General features: G+C 41.8%; 1 protein-coding gene across 1 annotated transcript in view; it reads left to right on the top strand.

Annotated features, from left to right (window-relative positions):
• The window catches only part of ATRNL1 (attractin-like 1), a 426,906-nt gene extending 410,660 nt beyond the window's left edge, over nucleotides 1-16,246 (top strand). Inside the window, exon 29 of the mRNA XM_004680415.2 lies at nucleotides 14,571-16,246. Within this exon, the coding sequence (XP_004680472.1) occupies nucleotides 14,571-14,695 (125 nt within the window). The 3' untranslated portion in view covers nucleotides 14,696-16,246. The remainder of the gene's footprint in view (nucleotides 1-14,570) is intronic.
• The last annotated feature ends 276 nt before the right edge of the window (nucleotides 16,247-16,522 follow it).

The raw sequence follows: 16,522 nt of genomic DNA, 5'->3' as shown, positions 1-16,522 counted from the left end.
GACGTTCCCCCATGAGATCTAATACCCTGTTTAATGTCACATCTCAACAACAGCCCGGCCTACACCTGGAGTGTGTCGGTGTTTCTGATAGGTCATAAACTGGAGCCATGACGAGCACCTCAACTGGGTACCAACCGAACTGTTCAGCCAGCAACAACTTAAGTGCAGGCTTATTTTAATTCGAATTATGTTTTGGATATATATGATTTAGCACTTGATTCAGCTGGGCTGGTTCTGCTCAGACAGGTAGTTCAAGTCCAAGAAAACCACATTCCCCTCAAACAGCTTACCAGCACTTTCTGCATCTACCATGCCCTATAATTTTCTTTAAAGAGTGCTGTGAGTATGCAACTCAGACAGTGTTGTAGACAGTGGGCGCCTGCACGTGAGCACCAGGATTTGCTTTTCGTACAGACTCCCAGCCTTGCAGTTTATTCCGGTTCTCTAGAAATAGTGAAGCCCTTTAGTAAAGTGAGTAATTGGTTCAATTTCAGCATCTCTCCATTAGTACTTGACCAAAGAAATAAAAATAGCTGGTTGTCTATTTGTAACTCTGGAAAATTAAATGGGGATGAACTAAAATTAATTAATATGTGCAGTTATTCAGAGGAAACTTGCTTTTATTCTGATTATTATGATCCCAGTTTGTCAAAATGCCTTATAAAAAGTATTACTTTACCAAAAGGACAGGAGAGACTCAATGTACTCAGTCAATTATAAATAAACTATTTATAGTTTGTCCTTTCCAGAGCCTCTTTTATATTGTTTTAGGAAAATCATAAAATACCTTTGCAAATAAAAATGGTAATCCCTCCAGCTTTAATAAATGAGGCTTTGAAGTAAGAGAAGATGAAACTAAATCTGATGAAATAGATGTACTTTTAAAAACCTGATCATTCCATATGTCTGTTGTACTTGACTTTCTGAGATCTGCTGTCTATGATGTGTAAGTATTTTTCTTTATTAAAAAAAAAAATAACTTTCTCATCGACCATTGGGCTGAAAGACAGCAGCAGCTGGGCGGTGAACTGGCCCCTTGCCCAGACCTCAGAATAAGACTAATTTGAAACCCTTTACAGAATGTAGCCCAGGGCCTACTGCTCAGAAGAACCTGCTCTCATCAACCATTGATCATAAGAGAATTCCTTTATTGCCCTGAAAGCAAGTTTTTTTTTTTTTTTTTCATCTTCCTGCCAACAAAGGCTCTTACTCTGTTAAAGGTAACAGCCAAAGTGAAGATACCTAATAAAAAGGGCAGTCTCGGCCCTCCCTGGTGGCGCAGCGGGTTAAAGCACTGCACTGAGAAGCTAAAGCCACTTCCGCATGAGTTCGATTCCCGCCTGCCCCGGAGGTGACCACAGGGCGCGGCAGACCTCTCCTGACCCACCCGCTACTCCCCTCAGCAGTGTGCTTCGTCGATCTGCCTGTTCTGCCCCCCACTCTGTCTCTGGTGAAGCCTCTCACCGCCCCTGAGCCTCTAGCCTGTACCCCGGTTCTGTATGTACAAATAAATAAATCTTTAAAAAAAAAAAAAAGGGCAGTCTCCTATCGTGCCCACGAATGGCATGGTGATGCTCTTTAGTAAGCCTTCTGTAATGTATATGCTGACAAGAATTTCTGTCTGCACCCACCTGGTAACCCACTTCATCACCACTCTAGGAGACACCTATGGTTAGCATGAGGTCCCTTCTGGAAAGCCAGAATGGAGAACACTGGGACATCACTTTGGACTCGGCAGTCAAGGACTGTGGAAAGCACCACATGCGAATTCTCTTTGTGTGGGAGACACCTGGTGTGAATGCTGGGTTGTGTTTATCCCCCTGGATATAACATCAGAAAGTTCCAGAGCACTCTGAAGTCTGCTCCCTCTCTGATTTACCTGCCTATAGAGTTTGAAAGGTTCCCACTAGCCCTGACTCTCTGTGACACTTCTCAATTCACAGTTTCTCCGAGGCCACTGTGATTGTTCCCAGAGGCAAAAGTGGGACGAAAGGATACTTTTTTCACTCAGAAGGGTCAGCGTTTATGGGACATGCTCAGTCAGATTCTCAAAATTGCTTCCGAGAATGAGGTTTCTTTTATCCTTTCTTCTGCTAGATTAAAGGAGGTCATTTAAACAAACTGCTTCCCAAAGGTCCCTGTTTTGAATTACTGGAGAAAATGTGTAGTGTCTGGGGTCCTAGATCACTTAGCAAACATCAGAGGGATGGTTTGAGTCTGTTTTGAGAAATCCACTGTCCAACTAGACTGCCTTTTCCTTCCACAAAGGAGATTTCTCAAGGATCAATTGGGCTACAGACATATCTGTTTTTGTTAAAATGCCTTTGGCCATTAAATTATCTGTAATAACTTTTGGTAAGGTCTAAGCAATTTATAGTAATATTAATGGGAAAATCATAATTCTGTACAGCAGTTTTCTCTTCCATTTTATCTAAATAGCTAGAAGTGAGGATTTGCATAATTTTACCTATTTTTTCTCCCAATTTTGCAATGATCTTTTTTTATATAAAAAGCATGAATTTGCTTTACCATTGGAGTTTGTTAAAATAATATTTTGACTTTGCAGAGATAGTTGTATATTTTCAATTACTTTTAAAGTTGCAGTCAAAAGAATATTTGACTGCAGTGAATTTAGGGGAGCAGAAACATCACCCTTGGACAACACTGAAATTCATTTTGTAGTTGGTAACTTGTCTTTTAATATTCAATGCAGTATAATGTGTGATGTGATATTATTACCTTTGCCTCTGTCGCTGATACTCTCACAAACCTGAAATGCTATGAGAAGCAATGATTCAGATCACCATTCCACACTGTTTAACCTTGATTTAAATTTTAATCTAGTTTCTTATAAATATCTATGTAAGTGTTGAAAAATAACTCATCTCAGCTCTAACTTTGCACATATCTCCAGGAAGAGAAAAGGTGGGTGAGTAGGAGGGAGGGAAATCAGAACATGAAAACTGAACTGAACCTCCCTTTTGGGAAAGGAGCCGAGCACACTAATGGCGGTGCTTCCAAAGTTGACTGAAAATACTCCAAGACTTTCCAGAGACCGCCAGGGACGGCTGATGGCTAAAGCTCTGATGCCATGCAAGTATGGAGGCTGTTTCAACTTTTTGTCCATATTGTGCTCACTGCCGTGGACATCACAACCTGTTTAGAGATGATGTTGGCCAAATACTGAGCCACAAGTTCACTGACGTCGATCTCCTCTGTGGGCACCCGCACATTCAGCTCTGAGCAAGGGATGTGAACACTTAGGGGGCACAGTAGCACCCTGCACCATGGTCTGCCCTGGGCCACCATCTTGGGTAATAGATCGACTCTAGGCACAGTAGTGACAGTGTTCACCCCTCTACCCCACCTTATGGTCCACTGGGTAATTCCTCCGCAAACAAATCCAAGGATTCAAGAAAAATGAGGAGGGTAGCCCTGATTTCCAAATACCTTTAAGAGAGAACAATACTTAAGACTTCGAATCAGAATTCACTTCTATAGCAGCACATGGTGACATAATACATCATTTTATCTCATTCCTGTAGTACTTATTGATCTTCCATCTGAGTCTGAGCACTGGGATAGGAGGAAGAATAAAAGCATAGTCCCTATTTCAAGGTGCTTCCTTTGCAAAGGGATAGCAAAGTTATGAAGACAAAATTACGCCATAATGTGAGGAATTGGAAGACTAACATAGTTCTGTCAGGTTGTTCAGCGGTTGCTAGACATAAGACTACACCCCGGGCTGCTCTTTGTCACTGTCCAGCCTCTTCACTTTGCTCTTGTAAGACTTATAGCCAATTTCTTGGCCTGTGTTAGTGGCATCGCAGAAACCACACCTAACAGTAGGTGAGATGGTATTAACAGCATGCTTCTCACTCTGGTGGAAACATGTTCATTCCTTTGTATGTCCTTAACGAGCAAAACCTCATGCCTGTTTCTAGAGTGAAGTTCTTGAAGGCAGCCTGGCCCCTGACAATGATGCATGTGGCACCCACTCTGCGGCCGCACGGAAGCCCACATGAAAGGGGGCATGTGGCTGCTGAATCTGGTACTCGCTGATGGGCTGCTACACGAAAGGCAGCTGCAGTCATACAATTACAGAGCCAGAAGTGACTGTGGCAGCCACCTACCCCAACATCCTTCCAAGAGACATCTCTGGGGATGTTCTGAATTTCAAATCAAGAAAAGCTTGGATGCCACAAACTCCGTTGGCCTGCAGTTGTCATGGAATTCTTGCAGTGATGTGCTGCAAGCAGAAACAAGGTTGACAGGTTGTTAAGTAGCCACCTACTTCTCAGGGGCTATGGACAATCTCAGTCCTGTTTTCTTTTCTGGGTGTCTGTACCTTGTAGTGAGCTCCCCGCCTCTCCTTCTTTCTCCTTCTTGTGCTAGTTTTTCTACCGGTACAGCCTCCCCCCTCCCTTCTCCCCCCAGAGAGGGACTTCTGGCTCCCTTCCCACAATTTTCACTTCCCCCAATGGAGATTTGCTGCCCAGATGTAGTACTTACTAATCTTCGACACTAGACCACTGCCATGCGCTGCTTTTATTTATTTATTTTTTAAGATTATTTATTTTTGGTAGAGGCCAAAGATGCAGGAGTAGTGAGAGGATTTGCCAGAGAGAGTGGGGAGCAGAGCAGGCAGATCAACAAAGAACTCTGCTGTGGAGCAGTGGGTGAGATAGAAGTCTGCTGCGCCGTGTGGGTCGGTTCTGGGGCCAGGATCAAACTCTGATTGAACTTGTGCTGAAGTGGCTGTGGCTAGCTTGCAGTGCTGCGCTTTAACCCTCTGAGCCACCAGGGAGGGCCCCTGTCGTGAGTTTTTCCTGCCCTAAAGTTGTCTAGAAGGGATGGTACCTGCTCTAAATGATTATCTCCTATCTGCCATCTAGATGTCAGGACTGTCGGCAACCACAGAAGCCCCAGCTGAAGGCAGCAGAAGCATCAGCATTCTGTTCTCTGAATAACTACACAGATCAGATCCCTTCCTCTTCTCCCCTTTTTCTGCACGCGCAAACTGACACCAGTAAGGAGCACCCACCTTGGATTTCGTGTAGTGACAAGTAAACGTGCATTTGTCAAACCACTGAGATTTTAGACTCTCCCAATGGCAACAGCATGTCAGCCAGCCTTCCCCCTTCTTCAGTTAAAGCCTTTCGATCCCATCCATGAAAATGACCCCCAGCTCCACATGTCTGGGTTAGACTTTACGCCCAAGCCTCACGTCTGTATATCCAACCACACAGTAAGTCTGCAAGAGGACAAATGACCGGCTGTTTCCCACACACCCTAACTGGTTTTCTTCCTCCATCTGCTAGGGAGTAGCCTTGTAGCCAGAAACCAAGAGTTGCCACTGGCTCTAAACGCCTTCTTGTTTTCCGTCTCCCAGATGACTCTCTCCTGTGTCTGGCCTATTCATCCCTTTCCTTTCTCTGTATTGCCACTTTCTTACCTGGTTGTACTAACCTCACGCCCACTCTACCTGTCCTCCATGCTACCATTAGATCTATTTGAAATAAAAGTCTAATAATTCCTCTCCAAAACGTCTCATCCGAGGTTTTGTTTTGTTTTGCAGGTTAAAAGTCAATTTCCTGGTTTGGCAACTAAGAACAATCCATGGTCCCCCTTCTGCCTGCCTCTCTTTCTTCTTCCTCCCGATATGCCCCCCTGCATCTGTGTTCTGCCCGTAGGAAATGTCCTACGTTCCAAGTACCCATGGAAATTCTCCATGCTGTTGAATTTCTAATTCTCTCCACCAGGATCATACCACCAGCATTCTTCAATTCTCCAGTGTGTCAATGCTAGTTCCTTATCCCACTTCAATCCTCAGCTCAGAGACCACATTGCCTGGGAGCCTTTGACCCCACCCCCCAGCCTCCCACCCTGAGATCTCAAGGCTGTCTGTCTTTCCTCACACCTTGTGCCTGCTTCATAGAATGTTTCTCAGTGCAATTGTCAGAAAATCTGGGAGCTCCTCAGCTTTGCCAGAACTTGATGGTATTTGGAAATCCGAAACCAGCTTCAATGAAGTTGTCTGCAGTATGGCCTCAATGCATGCTTACTGATGTAACCCACATTGCCATCCACTCCTATCTGCACAAGTGAAAAAATAATGCATGCCAAGTGCCGAGGGCAGCGCCTGCTTGGGGAGCACTCGCCCAGTATAAACAGAAGGCTCAATCGCTCTCCTTGCTGTTCTTTCCGTTGCCTTCAGCATCATTTAATGCCTTTGATCATAAATGATTTCACCCCCCCACACACACACCACCATTTTTTTTTTCTTTCAGCTCAGAGTCATGTCTTATCACATGTATCAAAGCAGTGTTTTCCTTCTAATGGCTGGAAAGTGAGCAGAGTGCAGAGCTTACCCTGGTTGCAGGTCCCTGCATCCCACCCACTCTGTGAGCCTGAGCCACCATTACATGCTCTGCGCCACCCTTTGGCCACCACAGAAGCAGAGATAAAAATACCACCCTGGCCCACCTGAAGTGGACAGTCCCTGGAAACCTAGATAATGAATGCAAGTGCATTGCTTTAACTCTGAAAGATAAAGGTTCATTATTTGTAGTATTTCTAAAGTAAGAGCAAACTTACAAAAGCAAAGTTTCTCTCTTGAATGTTGCCGTTTTCTGTGTGGCTGTTATTTTAGTGTATTTTCATGCCCCTCAGGGAGTAGGCAGCATATATAAATCATCCATACCTTCATGATCAGTTCTTACTTTTATTATCTGAGGCTTCAAGATCATTCTGATTTGAGGACTAAATTGCTACTGTGTTGCTATGGATGTTCTGGGAGTGTTTCAGTTCCTCTTCCTCTTTTTATCCATGTCTGTTGTTTATTTAGTAATACACAAAGTAGGTACACAGATCTTGAAAGAATGAATGCATGAAATCTATTGATGGGCAAAGTTTCGCTTATTCTTTACCTTCATACTTCTCACTCAGTGATGATGATGATGGTGATGAGAATTGATTCACACTCTTGAGCACCTGTGTGTCAGGTACTTTTCTTAGCCATTTACATTTAATGTTAAAATAACTTGATCAAAAGACTACATAAGTTTGATCCATAATAATGTAAGATTCTGCAGCAGGTGCAGAATCTTTCATATCTGGTCTGCCTTATTTACTAAATCCTAGGAACTAGAGCAGCACGTCTGGTGTGGGTCAAGAAATAACAATTAAATGAAGTGACTTACTTTTCAAACAGCTTTATAATCCTTAGGATAATCCCATGGACCTTGGTGTTTTCTGGCATAAATTAACCTGTGGTTTGTTATTATTAGTGATAGTAACTGATTGTTTCTTGTATTGACATTAGTGACTATGTATAATAATTAATGGTTTATAAAATACTTTCAAGTATGCCATTTAATTTAAGGCAACTAATGACATTTTACTACTAGAAATGCCAGTGGAAAATGAGATAGTTTTCTTGTCATAAAACTCTGATAACTTGATATCTTTAAGGACAGTAATTAAACAAAGGATGCTAGGACTTAAAATAAGATATTATTATAAATCCAATTTTTTAATTGAAAGTAGCACTCACCAACCTGGGGAGACAACTATGAAATTGATTCTTGTAATGTTTGTGCCTGAAAAATCCCACAGTATCTTAGAGGAGACAAGTAAAATCTCGATGTATGTCAGTCAAATGAGAACTGATACAATCTAAAGGAAGCTTCACTTGTTGTGAACCATGAAATCAACATTAAACAATAAATTGAAACAGTCACGGCCATGATGTACTTAGGACACATAACCAAGGAGTGGACAGTCCGCGTCGCATATAGGTGCTGCTCAGGAATGTTCTAGAAATTGGTGGCCATAGTCTGGAGTAGGGCTGCATTTTGTGGAACAGTACCAGTATCTTTAAGTGAGATTTTCAAATATTATGATTTATCAAAGGCCAAGCAACATTTTCTAGCCAAACTACAATTGTCATCTGTATTTAAACACTGGCATCTGTCATTGTCATTGGATTTTAGTAGGTGAAGGGAACCATTTCTCTAAACTGTCAGACAAATGGGACTAGTGCATTTGTCATTCCAGTGTCTTCAGCACTTGAAGTATTTCAATTTTTGTTCAACAGTGTAACCTTTGGAGTTTTGCCTAATAATGACTTCAGTTGTGCTAGCCTTCCAGCAGACAAATTAAAATGGAAATGCATATTTTCTAATTACGCATCCAGCTCTAGCTGCAGAGCAGCAAGGGTGGCCCACTGAATGTTAAATTAAGTCTGCACAATAGCTGGAGTCTATGCAACATCAAAGTTTCCCAAAGTCACTTTCTTAACCATGTGAAGGATAGCCACGACTCCGAACAGTAGTATGTAGCTATATACAATCAGAGGGAAAACATTTAAACATCCCAGCATGGTATTTCCATTTAAATCTGATTACAGTGAAATAAAACTGTAGCCATTAAGGGTTTAGAAGAACTACAAATACAAGCCGTAAAAGAAGACAGATAGTAAATGAGGTAGTAAAACATTTCAGCGGGGCAAACAGTTTACAGCACTCATTCAAGCCGTCCCCAAGCAGACTGTGCAATTCACCACAGACCCCACACCGTTCCCCAAGCCCCACTTAAACCTGCAATTAACCTTTCACGCCTAATGAAGCTGTTTTCCTGGAAAATTAAAATATATAGTGGTGCCTGCTTTTATACAGACTTGGGAGGAGAACGTTTCAAAATGAATGACTTTTCTGAGGCTTTGTTCAAATGTAAAATGGAAGCACGATGTTTGTATATAAAGTGAGAATGTTCTTTCCAAGGCAATTTCATTTGATGGGCAGTATTTTATTACTGTACTTATTAATTGTTCTGCATAATTGTGAAAAAACACACATCAGTAATTTTATGATTAGATTGTTACTGCTGGAACCTACTATTACCATTTTACTTCCATTAGGAAAAGCTAGAGTTTTACTAAAGATAACTAAATTCCAGATGCTTCTCCTGGGTGGTTTTTGTTGCATATTTAGTGGTTTAAAAAGATCTATTTACCATTTTTAAAGGGTAGCTGTTGGTTTACATTGCTCTCTCTGTAGGGCGTTTCTGCATGTTTAGTGAGGAGGTTCTTCAATGTTAAGATGGAAATATTAGTTTTTGGCAGAGGTTATGGGTAAAGGTCTGATTTGGGTGCATCTTGTAATTATTTACAAAGCATCCGTGGTAATTGTTGGCAACGAACCAGTGGCTCCTCAGTAGTGCCTGTGTCCTGGAGGGAATCTGGGTGCTACAGGCCGCGGCTCCGCACAGCTGGCCCTGCTCGGGGTGACCCTGATCTCTTGGCAGCAAGCATCACCTCAGCAAGTGAAAGGTCATGGGGGAAAGGAAGAGGAGACAGGAGGAGGCCAGTTCTCTCTTTCCTCTGAGCTTGATCATTCCCATTTGAATAATCTAAATGTCACAGTGGCTGGCATTTAAGAACAAAAAGTGCAAAAAAAGGTAAAGCTTATAATAAATACTTGCACCCCAGCATTTTTATTGAATCTACCGGCCTGTTTTGATGTAAATTCTGCCAACCTGCAGCTTCTGGGCATCCTCTTGACATAGTAAATGAAATTCTTTTAGACCACGAGTCTGAAATAATGAATCGTTCCCCCAGTTAATTGTATTGCTTTGATAACAAGAAACTGTGCTAGGCCTCGAGACCACAGTAAGTGGATTTCATCAGATGATTTGTGTGACGTTTTGAAAAATGATCTTCTGCAATGACCTCATTTCAAGGGAACACTAGCTGCAGGCCGCAAGCCCACCACACAGCTCCTGCTGGGAAGAAGCCCATCCTCCTCCGAGGCCAGGCCTTCGCCAGAGAGTCGCTCACCTGAGAAAAGTTCCAGGGAAATCTAAACCAGGAGGAGGCGTTAGCTCCAGGGGCAATACAGAGGCCTACCTGCTGAGTTGCCTTTATTTTATCGATAGGTTGCTCAAAGGCCTTTCTCTCTTCATGGCTAGTTCGAGAATAACCTGAGACCAACCAAGTAAGAATAAGTGGAGACTATTTTTCCAGAATTTGCTGTAATGAGAGCATCAGAGCCAGCGGCTGTGTGGAGGGGCAGGTGACCCTCAGGAGCCTGCCAGAGGGCGGCCACCTCCCTCAGGGCCTAGGGCCATCCCGAGTGAGTTAGGCTTGTCAGTTAAGGTCTGGCTGTCTGGGGCCCATTAGCATTCCAGGGGCGATCATTTGACTGTGATGGCTACTGGAGACAGTGGTCTTGCTTGATGTTGGCCTGACCTCGTGGGCCAGCTTCTGGGTAGGTGATAACAGGGACAGGGTTGGAGTTCTGGGCATCTGTGGGTCAGAACTGTTTATATTCAGTCTGACCTCTGTCTGTCTGTCCATATGGATGCTACATCTGGGGGGTGGGGAGAGAAAATAATACTGGCTTTGCAAATAGCCACTGATTTGACTTCTTGTCAAATAAGAAAGTCAGATTCCCCGCAACAATAACATGGGCTGAAGAGCAGTAACAGAAAGTACTTGAATCTCTCTCTCCCTTTTTTAAATGAGTCCTTCCCAAAGTGTACAGTTCAAAGAGACAGAGACTTTGTCTTGTTCTCTGATGTGTCCTGGGCTTCTTGTAGGTTGAAAAGAACCTGGTAACTCCTGGGTGTGTTTTTTATTTAATGTCTTATATTGAAATAAGAAGAAACGCAAAAATATTAACAAAAGCTTACACTCAACAAGTTGACACTAAAGGTGCATACACCTGCTGTTATGATCACTGTGCTTTTCATAATTAAATGACAGGATTTCTGAGCAGAATAACTCATGGTGTACCCCAAGCTGTGTGATCTAGCAGAGGATACAAGTGCAAATCTGAATGAAAACACCGTTTGGCCACCCAGAGATAGAGGCCTGGGCAAGTGGCCCTCTGAGTGTCCTCTGTGAGCACAGGTGATGGACATCAAGGTCACTGGCCAGGGGTGCAAGGTTTCCTGCACACACACACCCTCATGCAGGACCAGCAGTCAGCATCCCGTTTTCACTGAAAGGACAAACACCATAAAATTAAAAATATGCACAATTTGCAACTTTATTTGTAAATTAAGAACCAAAATGCAGTTTATTGTTTTCAACCAAATCTGTTTCCAACCCTGCAAATCATTAGTAATTCCAGGGTGTGCTGTGAGAGACACTATTTTCATTAAACTCTGGACTTTGCATACCCCAAACTACAGACATACAGTGACACTTTCAGATTAGCTCAGAATTTCCTATTCTGGCACCTCAAACTGTTTACTTGTCTGCTTGAGGCTGTGTGTTCTGGAAGGGAAACAGTATTTGCATTCACGTGTAATAGAAAAGTATCATTTCTCAGAGTGTCTCAGGACTAAGCCATGCAATGGTTCGTGATACTTGGATATTGTATCCAAGAACATGATACTTGGATGCCTGTTCATTGAAATTTGTACAAGTAGTTGCTGTCCACTTTAAAATGGGGCATATATTATCTGTCTTACTTAGCTGTGTCAGGATAAGGAGCCGAGAATGAAATAACACCAAGTTGTAAATTATGACAGAAGTATGCCAGGAAATGTGCGGAAACTTAAGATCCACTGAACTGAACTCTTAGTAAGCACAAGCATGATCTGTGATTTTTTAGAATGTACTGTGGTTCAGCTCCCTCAATTAAAGAAAAAAGAAGAAAATATTTTCACTAGCAGAAATGGTTAAAGCATCAGAAGTGCTTATGTGTTCTTTGGATGTCGTGCTTATGTGTTCTTCGGATGTCGATGTCGATCTTTACTTAAACTGTGAACCTTTGCTATTGTGTTACATCTACGTGAGTTACCGCATGGCAACCCATAAAAGGTAAATATGTAAGATTCCCAGCCTAGATAGTCATTACTGAGATTTTTAAATCCCTACCCTCTCTGTGCTATCAGTTTCTCTTTTTTCCCAGATGTTTTCTAATGTCTATTAGGCTCCCTTTTTCTTTAAAATAGATGGAGACTCAGATGATCACATGACTGTATACCTACATTATGTCTGACCCTGAACTTCCCCTTATACCAACATATCTCGAGGCCTCTTTCCTCTCACCCCATTCCCTGCCTACTGTTCAGGCTCTGTCCTCAGTTGAGTAGAAAGGGCCTAGCAGTCATCAGGGATTTCTTGGAGGGAACCCAGTAGTTTTGCAGAAGGCCCCCTGCTGAGACCCCTTGAGCCCATTTCTCTCTTCATGTTCAGAAGCCTGTACGAGGCTAGTCGAGCCGCTGTTTAACAGTTTTGCTTCTCTTGATGGCCGTGTCTCTCTCTTCATAAACTCCTGGAGTTCTCTTCTAACCATGCCATCATTGACCTTAGTTAAAATAAATTGACCCACAGAAATGCAGAAATTGAGTGATACCTTACATAGGGTGAGACCCTAAGCAAGGCCTGCCTCTGAGAGCAGCACACAAGAGGATGTCTGAGGTCTCAGGGTCGGTTTAGCTCAATTCAGTCTATTCGCCAAGATTTTGGAGCAAGGCATTGAACCATAAGTCCTCTGGGGACCTCATCTAAAACAAAGCAGGTTATCTGGGTTCTTAGTTTAGGACAGTGACTTTGCACTTTTTGTTTTACTCAAAAATGACACAAGTCTCAACAGAAACTGAAATGATTTAGGGCCCTCCCTGGTGGCACAGTGGGTTAAAGCACAACACTGCAAGCTAGCCACAGACGCTTCAGTGCAAGTTCGATCCCCAGCCCTGGAGGTGACCCACACGGCGTGGCAGACCTCTCCTGACCCACCCACTGCTCCCCTCAAGTGTACTTCATGGATCTGCCTGTTCTTCTCCCCACTCTGTCTGGTGATTCCTCTCACCACCCCTGCACCTCTGACCTGTACCCCAGTTCTGTATACATAAATAAATAAATCCAAAGGAAACTAAATGATTCATGTGCAGCCATGATAAACCAGAATATCTGGCTAAGCCAGTGTTTGTTCGACTTAGGAAAGTCTTTACATCTCTAAATATCTTACCAAATATTCCTGCCAATCAACAGGTGAACCAGTGAAACAAAACAATATTAATTACTTCTGATAGCAAGAGATCCATTTTTGTGTTGCTGTTCTGATAACATGCTCTGTCCTTTTCTTATCTTTAACACATTTACCAGCTAAAATTCTGTATATCACCTTTCTTCCATATCCACTTGCTTACAGCACAACTTTCTCTCTCAGGCGTTTTCTTCCTTTTTCTTAAAAGACAGTTTAAAAGGATGGAAGGACAACCACACAGACTGGGAGAAGATCTTTACAAAACACTTCCTTGACAAGGGTAGGCATCTAAAATGTAAAGGACATTCTTAAAAATCAACCATAAGAAAATCAAAACCAACAATGCAATTAAAAATGTGCAAAAATAGAAATATCAAATCATTATGTCATATATCAGAAAATGATATGCTTTATGGCAGTCATACCTCAAAAATAAGTGGGCAAAAGATCTAAATAGACACCTCACTAAAGAAGAGACACATGCGACAGATAAGCATGCAGAAAGATAGTCAATGTCCTATGTTACTAAGGAACTGCAAATTAACACAACCATGAAATATAGCTACACAGCTATTAGAATGGTGAACATCCAAGATGCTGACAACTAATAGTTCAGGGCCAGTGTGGCACAACAAAAATGCTCCTTTATTGCTGATGATGGCACAGCTACATGGGAGGAGTTGGGCAGTTGCTTCCAAGCCAGAACAACGTCTTACCCATGTGCTCTTAGGACCTTTTCCCTAGGCTTTTGTGAATTAAGAACAGTGTCCACACAAATATTGCACATAGCTGTTATGACAGCCTTTTTTATAATTCCCAAAAACCACAATGAAGATGTCCTTCAATGGAGAGGTAGGTAAACAAAGTCTGTACATCCAAACAATGAAATATTATTTAGCAATAAAAAGAAATAAGGCATTGAACAAGAAGCAATGTATGGTGGAGACGAGACAGTTTGAAAAGGCTACAGTCTCTGTGATTGATTCCAACTATGTGGGATTCTGGGAAAGGCAAAACTGTAGAGACATTTAAAAAGACCAGTGGTTACCAGAGGTGCAAAGGAAGGACAGGATACCTGGGACCTTTTAGGCATCAAAACTATTTGGTATGACACAATAATAATGATTATATGACATTCTTATGCATTTGTCAAAACCCATAAAATTATATAACACGAAAGTATATCCTTGGACTTGAGTGATAATGGCATTATCAATATTGGTTTAATTTTTAATAATAACATGGAAAACTCCTTGTCCATCAGAGCTAATTTGTGTTCAGGCATAGAAGGTGTAGGTGAGTGTGACAAGTTGTCACCCCTGGGTTTGAACAGCCAGAGTCACAAGTCAGTTGAACTTTTTTGACCCCTTGTTGTTCTTCATGTGTCAAATTTGTATGATCAAGCTAGGAATGATTTAAGTAAAAAGAAGCTTCTTGATTACTTCCAATAAACAGCTAAGTGTTCCATGACCTAATGTAAAATCGTCCCACACAAGGCACTAAGCCGTCTCTGTCAGCAGCCAAGAAATGTCCAACAAGTATTTAAAAGCCTCTTTTCTTTTCTTCCAGGTCTTGCAATCGCCAGTGCCCTAATAGATATTTCACAACAGAAGCCTTCAGATAGTAAAGACAAGGTTTCGGGAGTGAGAAATCGAAAACACCACCTCTCAACACGTCAAGGAACTTGTGTCTGAGGATATTCTGAGTGTTTGACTTTCTAAATGGCTTCTTGAAGATGATCTATGGCCTCAGCTCTCAAGGCGACAACTCCTGTGGTCCTAGGGCCCAAGTACAGTTCCCTGCAAATGGGCAGTGACCCAAGTGGCCAAAGAAAGTTCATGAATTTTATAAAAGTAACAGTGTTGATTGATGGTCACAGGACGTAATGTCAGTTTTGATGACTATCTTAGGCTTATCATAGATAACGTAAAATACTCTGGAAAAAAAAATGTATATTGTTTCTTAATGCAGATGAAAAAGATGTAATTCATATAAACCAAACTGTTTATATCCCAAGACTTTAAAGAAAGACATTTTATAATGCTTGAATGATGAGACTTGTACAGTTTTTGCCTCATACCTAAACTTAAATCACTTGTATAGGAAGGTGACAAGTTGCAGTGACTTTAAATGCTGTTTTAATCTCACTGTAAATGTAAAAGCAAGATTTTGACTTAATAAGATGGATTTCAATATTGCACATGACCCTATCATGGCCAAACTCAGTTTGAGAGATTGACAATTTTCCACCCAACTGGAATGCAGACCAAAATGAGCCCATTGGATGAACGGATGGTGAACTTCCCAGGTTTATTAGAATTCTGAGTGAAGAGGACATTCCTGTCGCCCATGCCAACTACCTTACTCATTATCAGAGCTGATAGACCATGGAAAAGCCCAGCCGTCAGTTTTCCCTTTCCTTCCAAAAACCAGCCTCTGATACCACAACGCTGCAAAGAACTGAAATTATTATCTTACAGTGTGCAAACTTCCTCAACAAGGTAATTGTTAATTGCCTCGGAATCACTGGATCAGACCTGAATGATCCATCTGCATTTTTAAAAGAACAGATTGACTTATTTCAACCTTCCTCTGCAAGCTGCTAAGTTGTATGTACTTTTTACAATGCTAGAAGTGTTCCAGAGACTCCGCCTCCCAAATTATTATATAACCCAGGCACCTTCCTGCCAACTCCTTCTCTTGGAATAGAGGAGAGTATTTGCTGGCAAGCATCTCCAGCATTCTTGTTTCTAACATGAACACATCGACATCAAAGAAAGTATCCAGTTTAAAAATAAATGTAGTTGTTGCCCACATTCATCATATTCTTAATTCAAAAACCTGAATTAGGGCAGAAAGGGGAAAGGATAGAAAACAGCCTTCACACTGAAACACGGAGAGACCCGTGTCCTCATGTTGACAGCAGTTCACTAGGGCCGCGTAATAGTAACAGGTCTTGTTTGGAATTCAGTTGCTTAATTTCAAGGTCACTCCAAGGATATGTGTAGAGAGCAGTGACCGATTATCCCAAACTGTAGCACATGATATAGTTTGGTTCAATATGAAAGCCATTTAAATATAATTGATGTTTACTACTATATAGTACTTTCCATGTTCTCTGGATTTCTGGAAGGTGAAGACACTTTACTGTTCCCAGCTAACGCAGTTACTTGCATGCTGCGGTCATGCGGTAGCAGGATTCAACTCTATTGTGATAGTAAATGTTAATTTCATGATGCCACTTATACAGCTTAATTTGATGAGGATGGAATGTAATATATAACAGGAATGACCATACAATATGTAGTTGCATCGTATATAAGATTGCTAGGTTGCATCTAATCGCGACTATGTCATTGTTTTGATAATTAGGCACTTAAGAAGTAGAGTACATATTCCTTATGTTGGCATGATAATTTTGCTATTTTACATGCGTTAAAAATAAGGTGAATTCTTAGAGTAATTTTATCTATAGCCTGTGGGTTCTTTGGGATAGTGGAGCTGGCTGTTTTTCCCTCCTT

The sequence above is a fragment of the Condylura cristata genome, unplaced genomic scaffold (assembly GCF_000260355.1).
Source record: "Condylura cristata isolate star-nosed mole 26May11 unplaced genomic scaffold, ConCri1.0 scaffold00011, whole genome shotgun sequence".
In the NCBI taxonomy this organism is placed as follows: domain Eukaryota; kingdom Metazoa; phylum Chordata; class Mammalia; order Eulipotyphla; family Talpidae; genus Condylura; species Condylura cristata.
The sequence above is the reverse complement of the archived record's forward strand: the minus strand, read 5'-3'. Positions and strand labels throughout refer to the sequence as shown.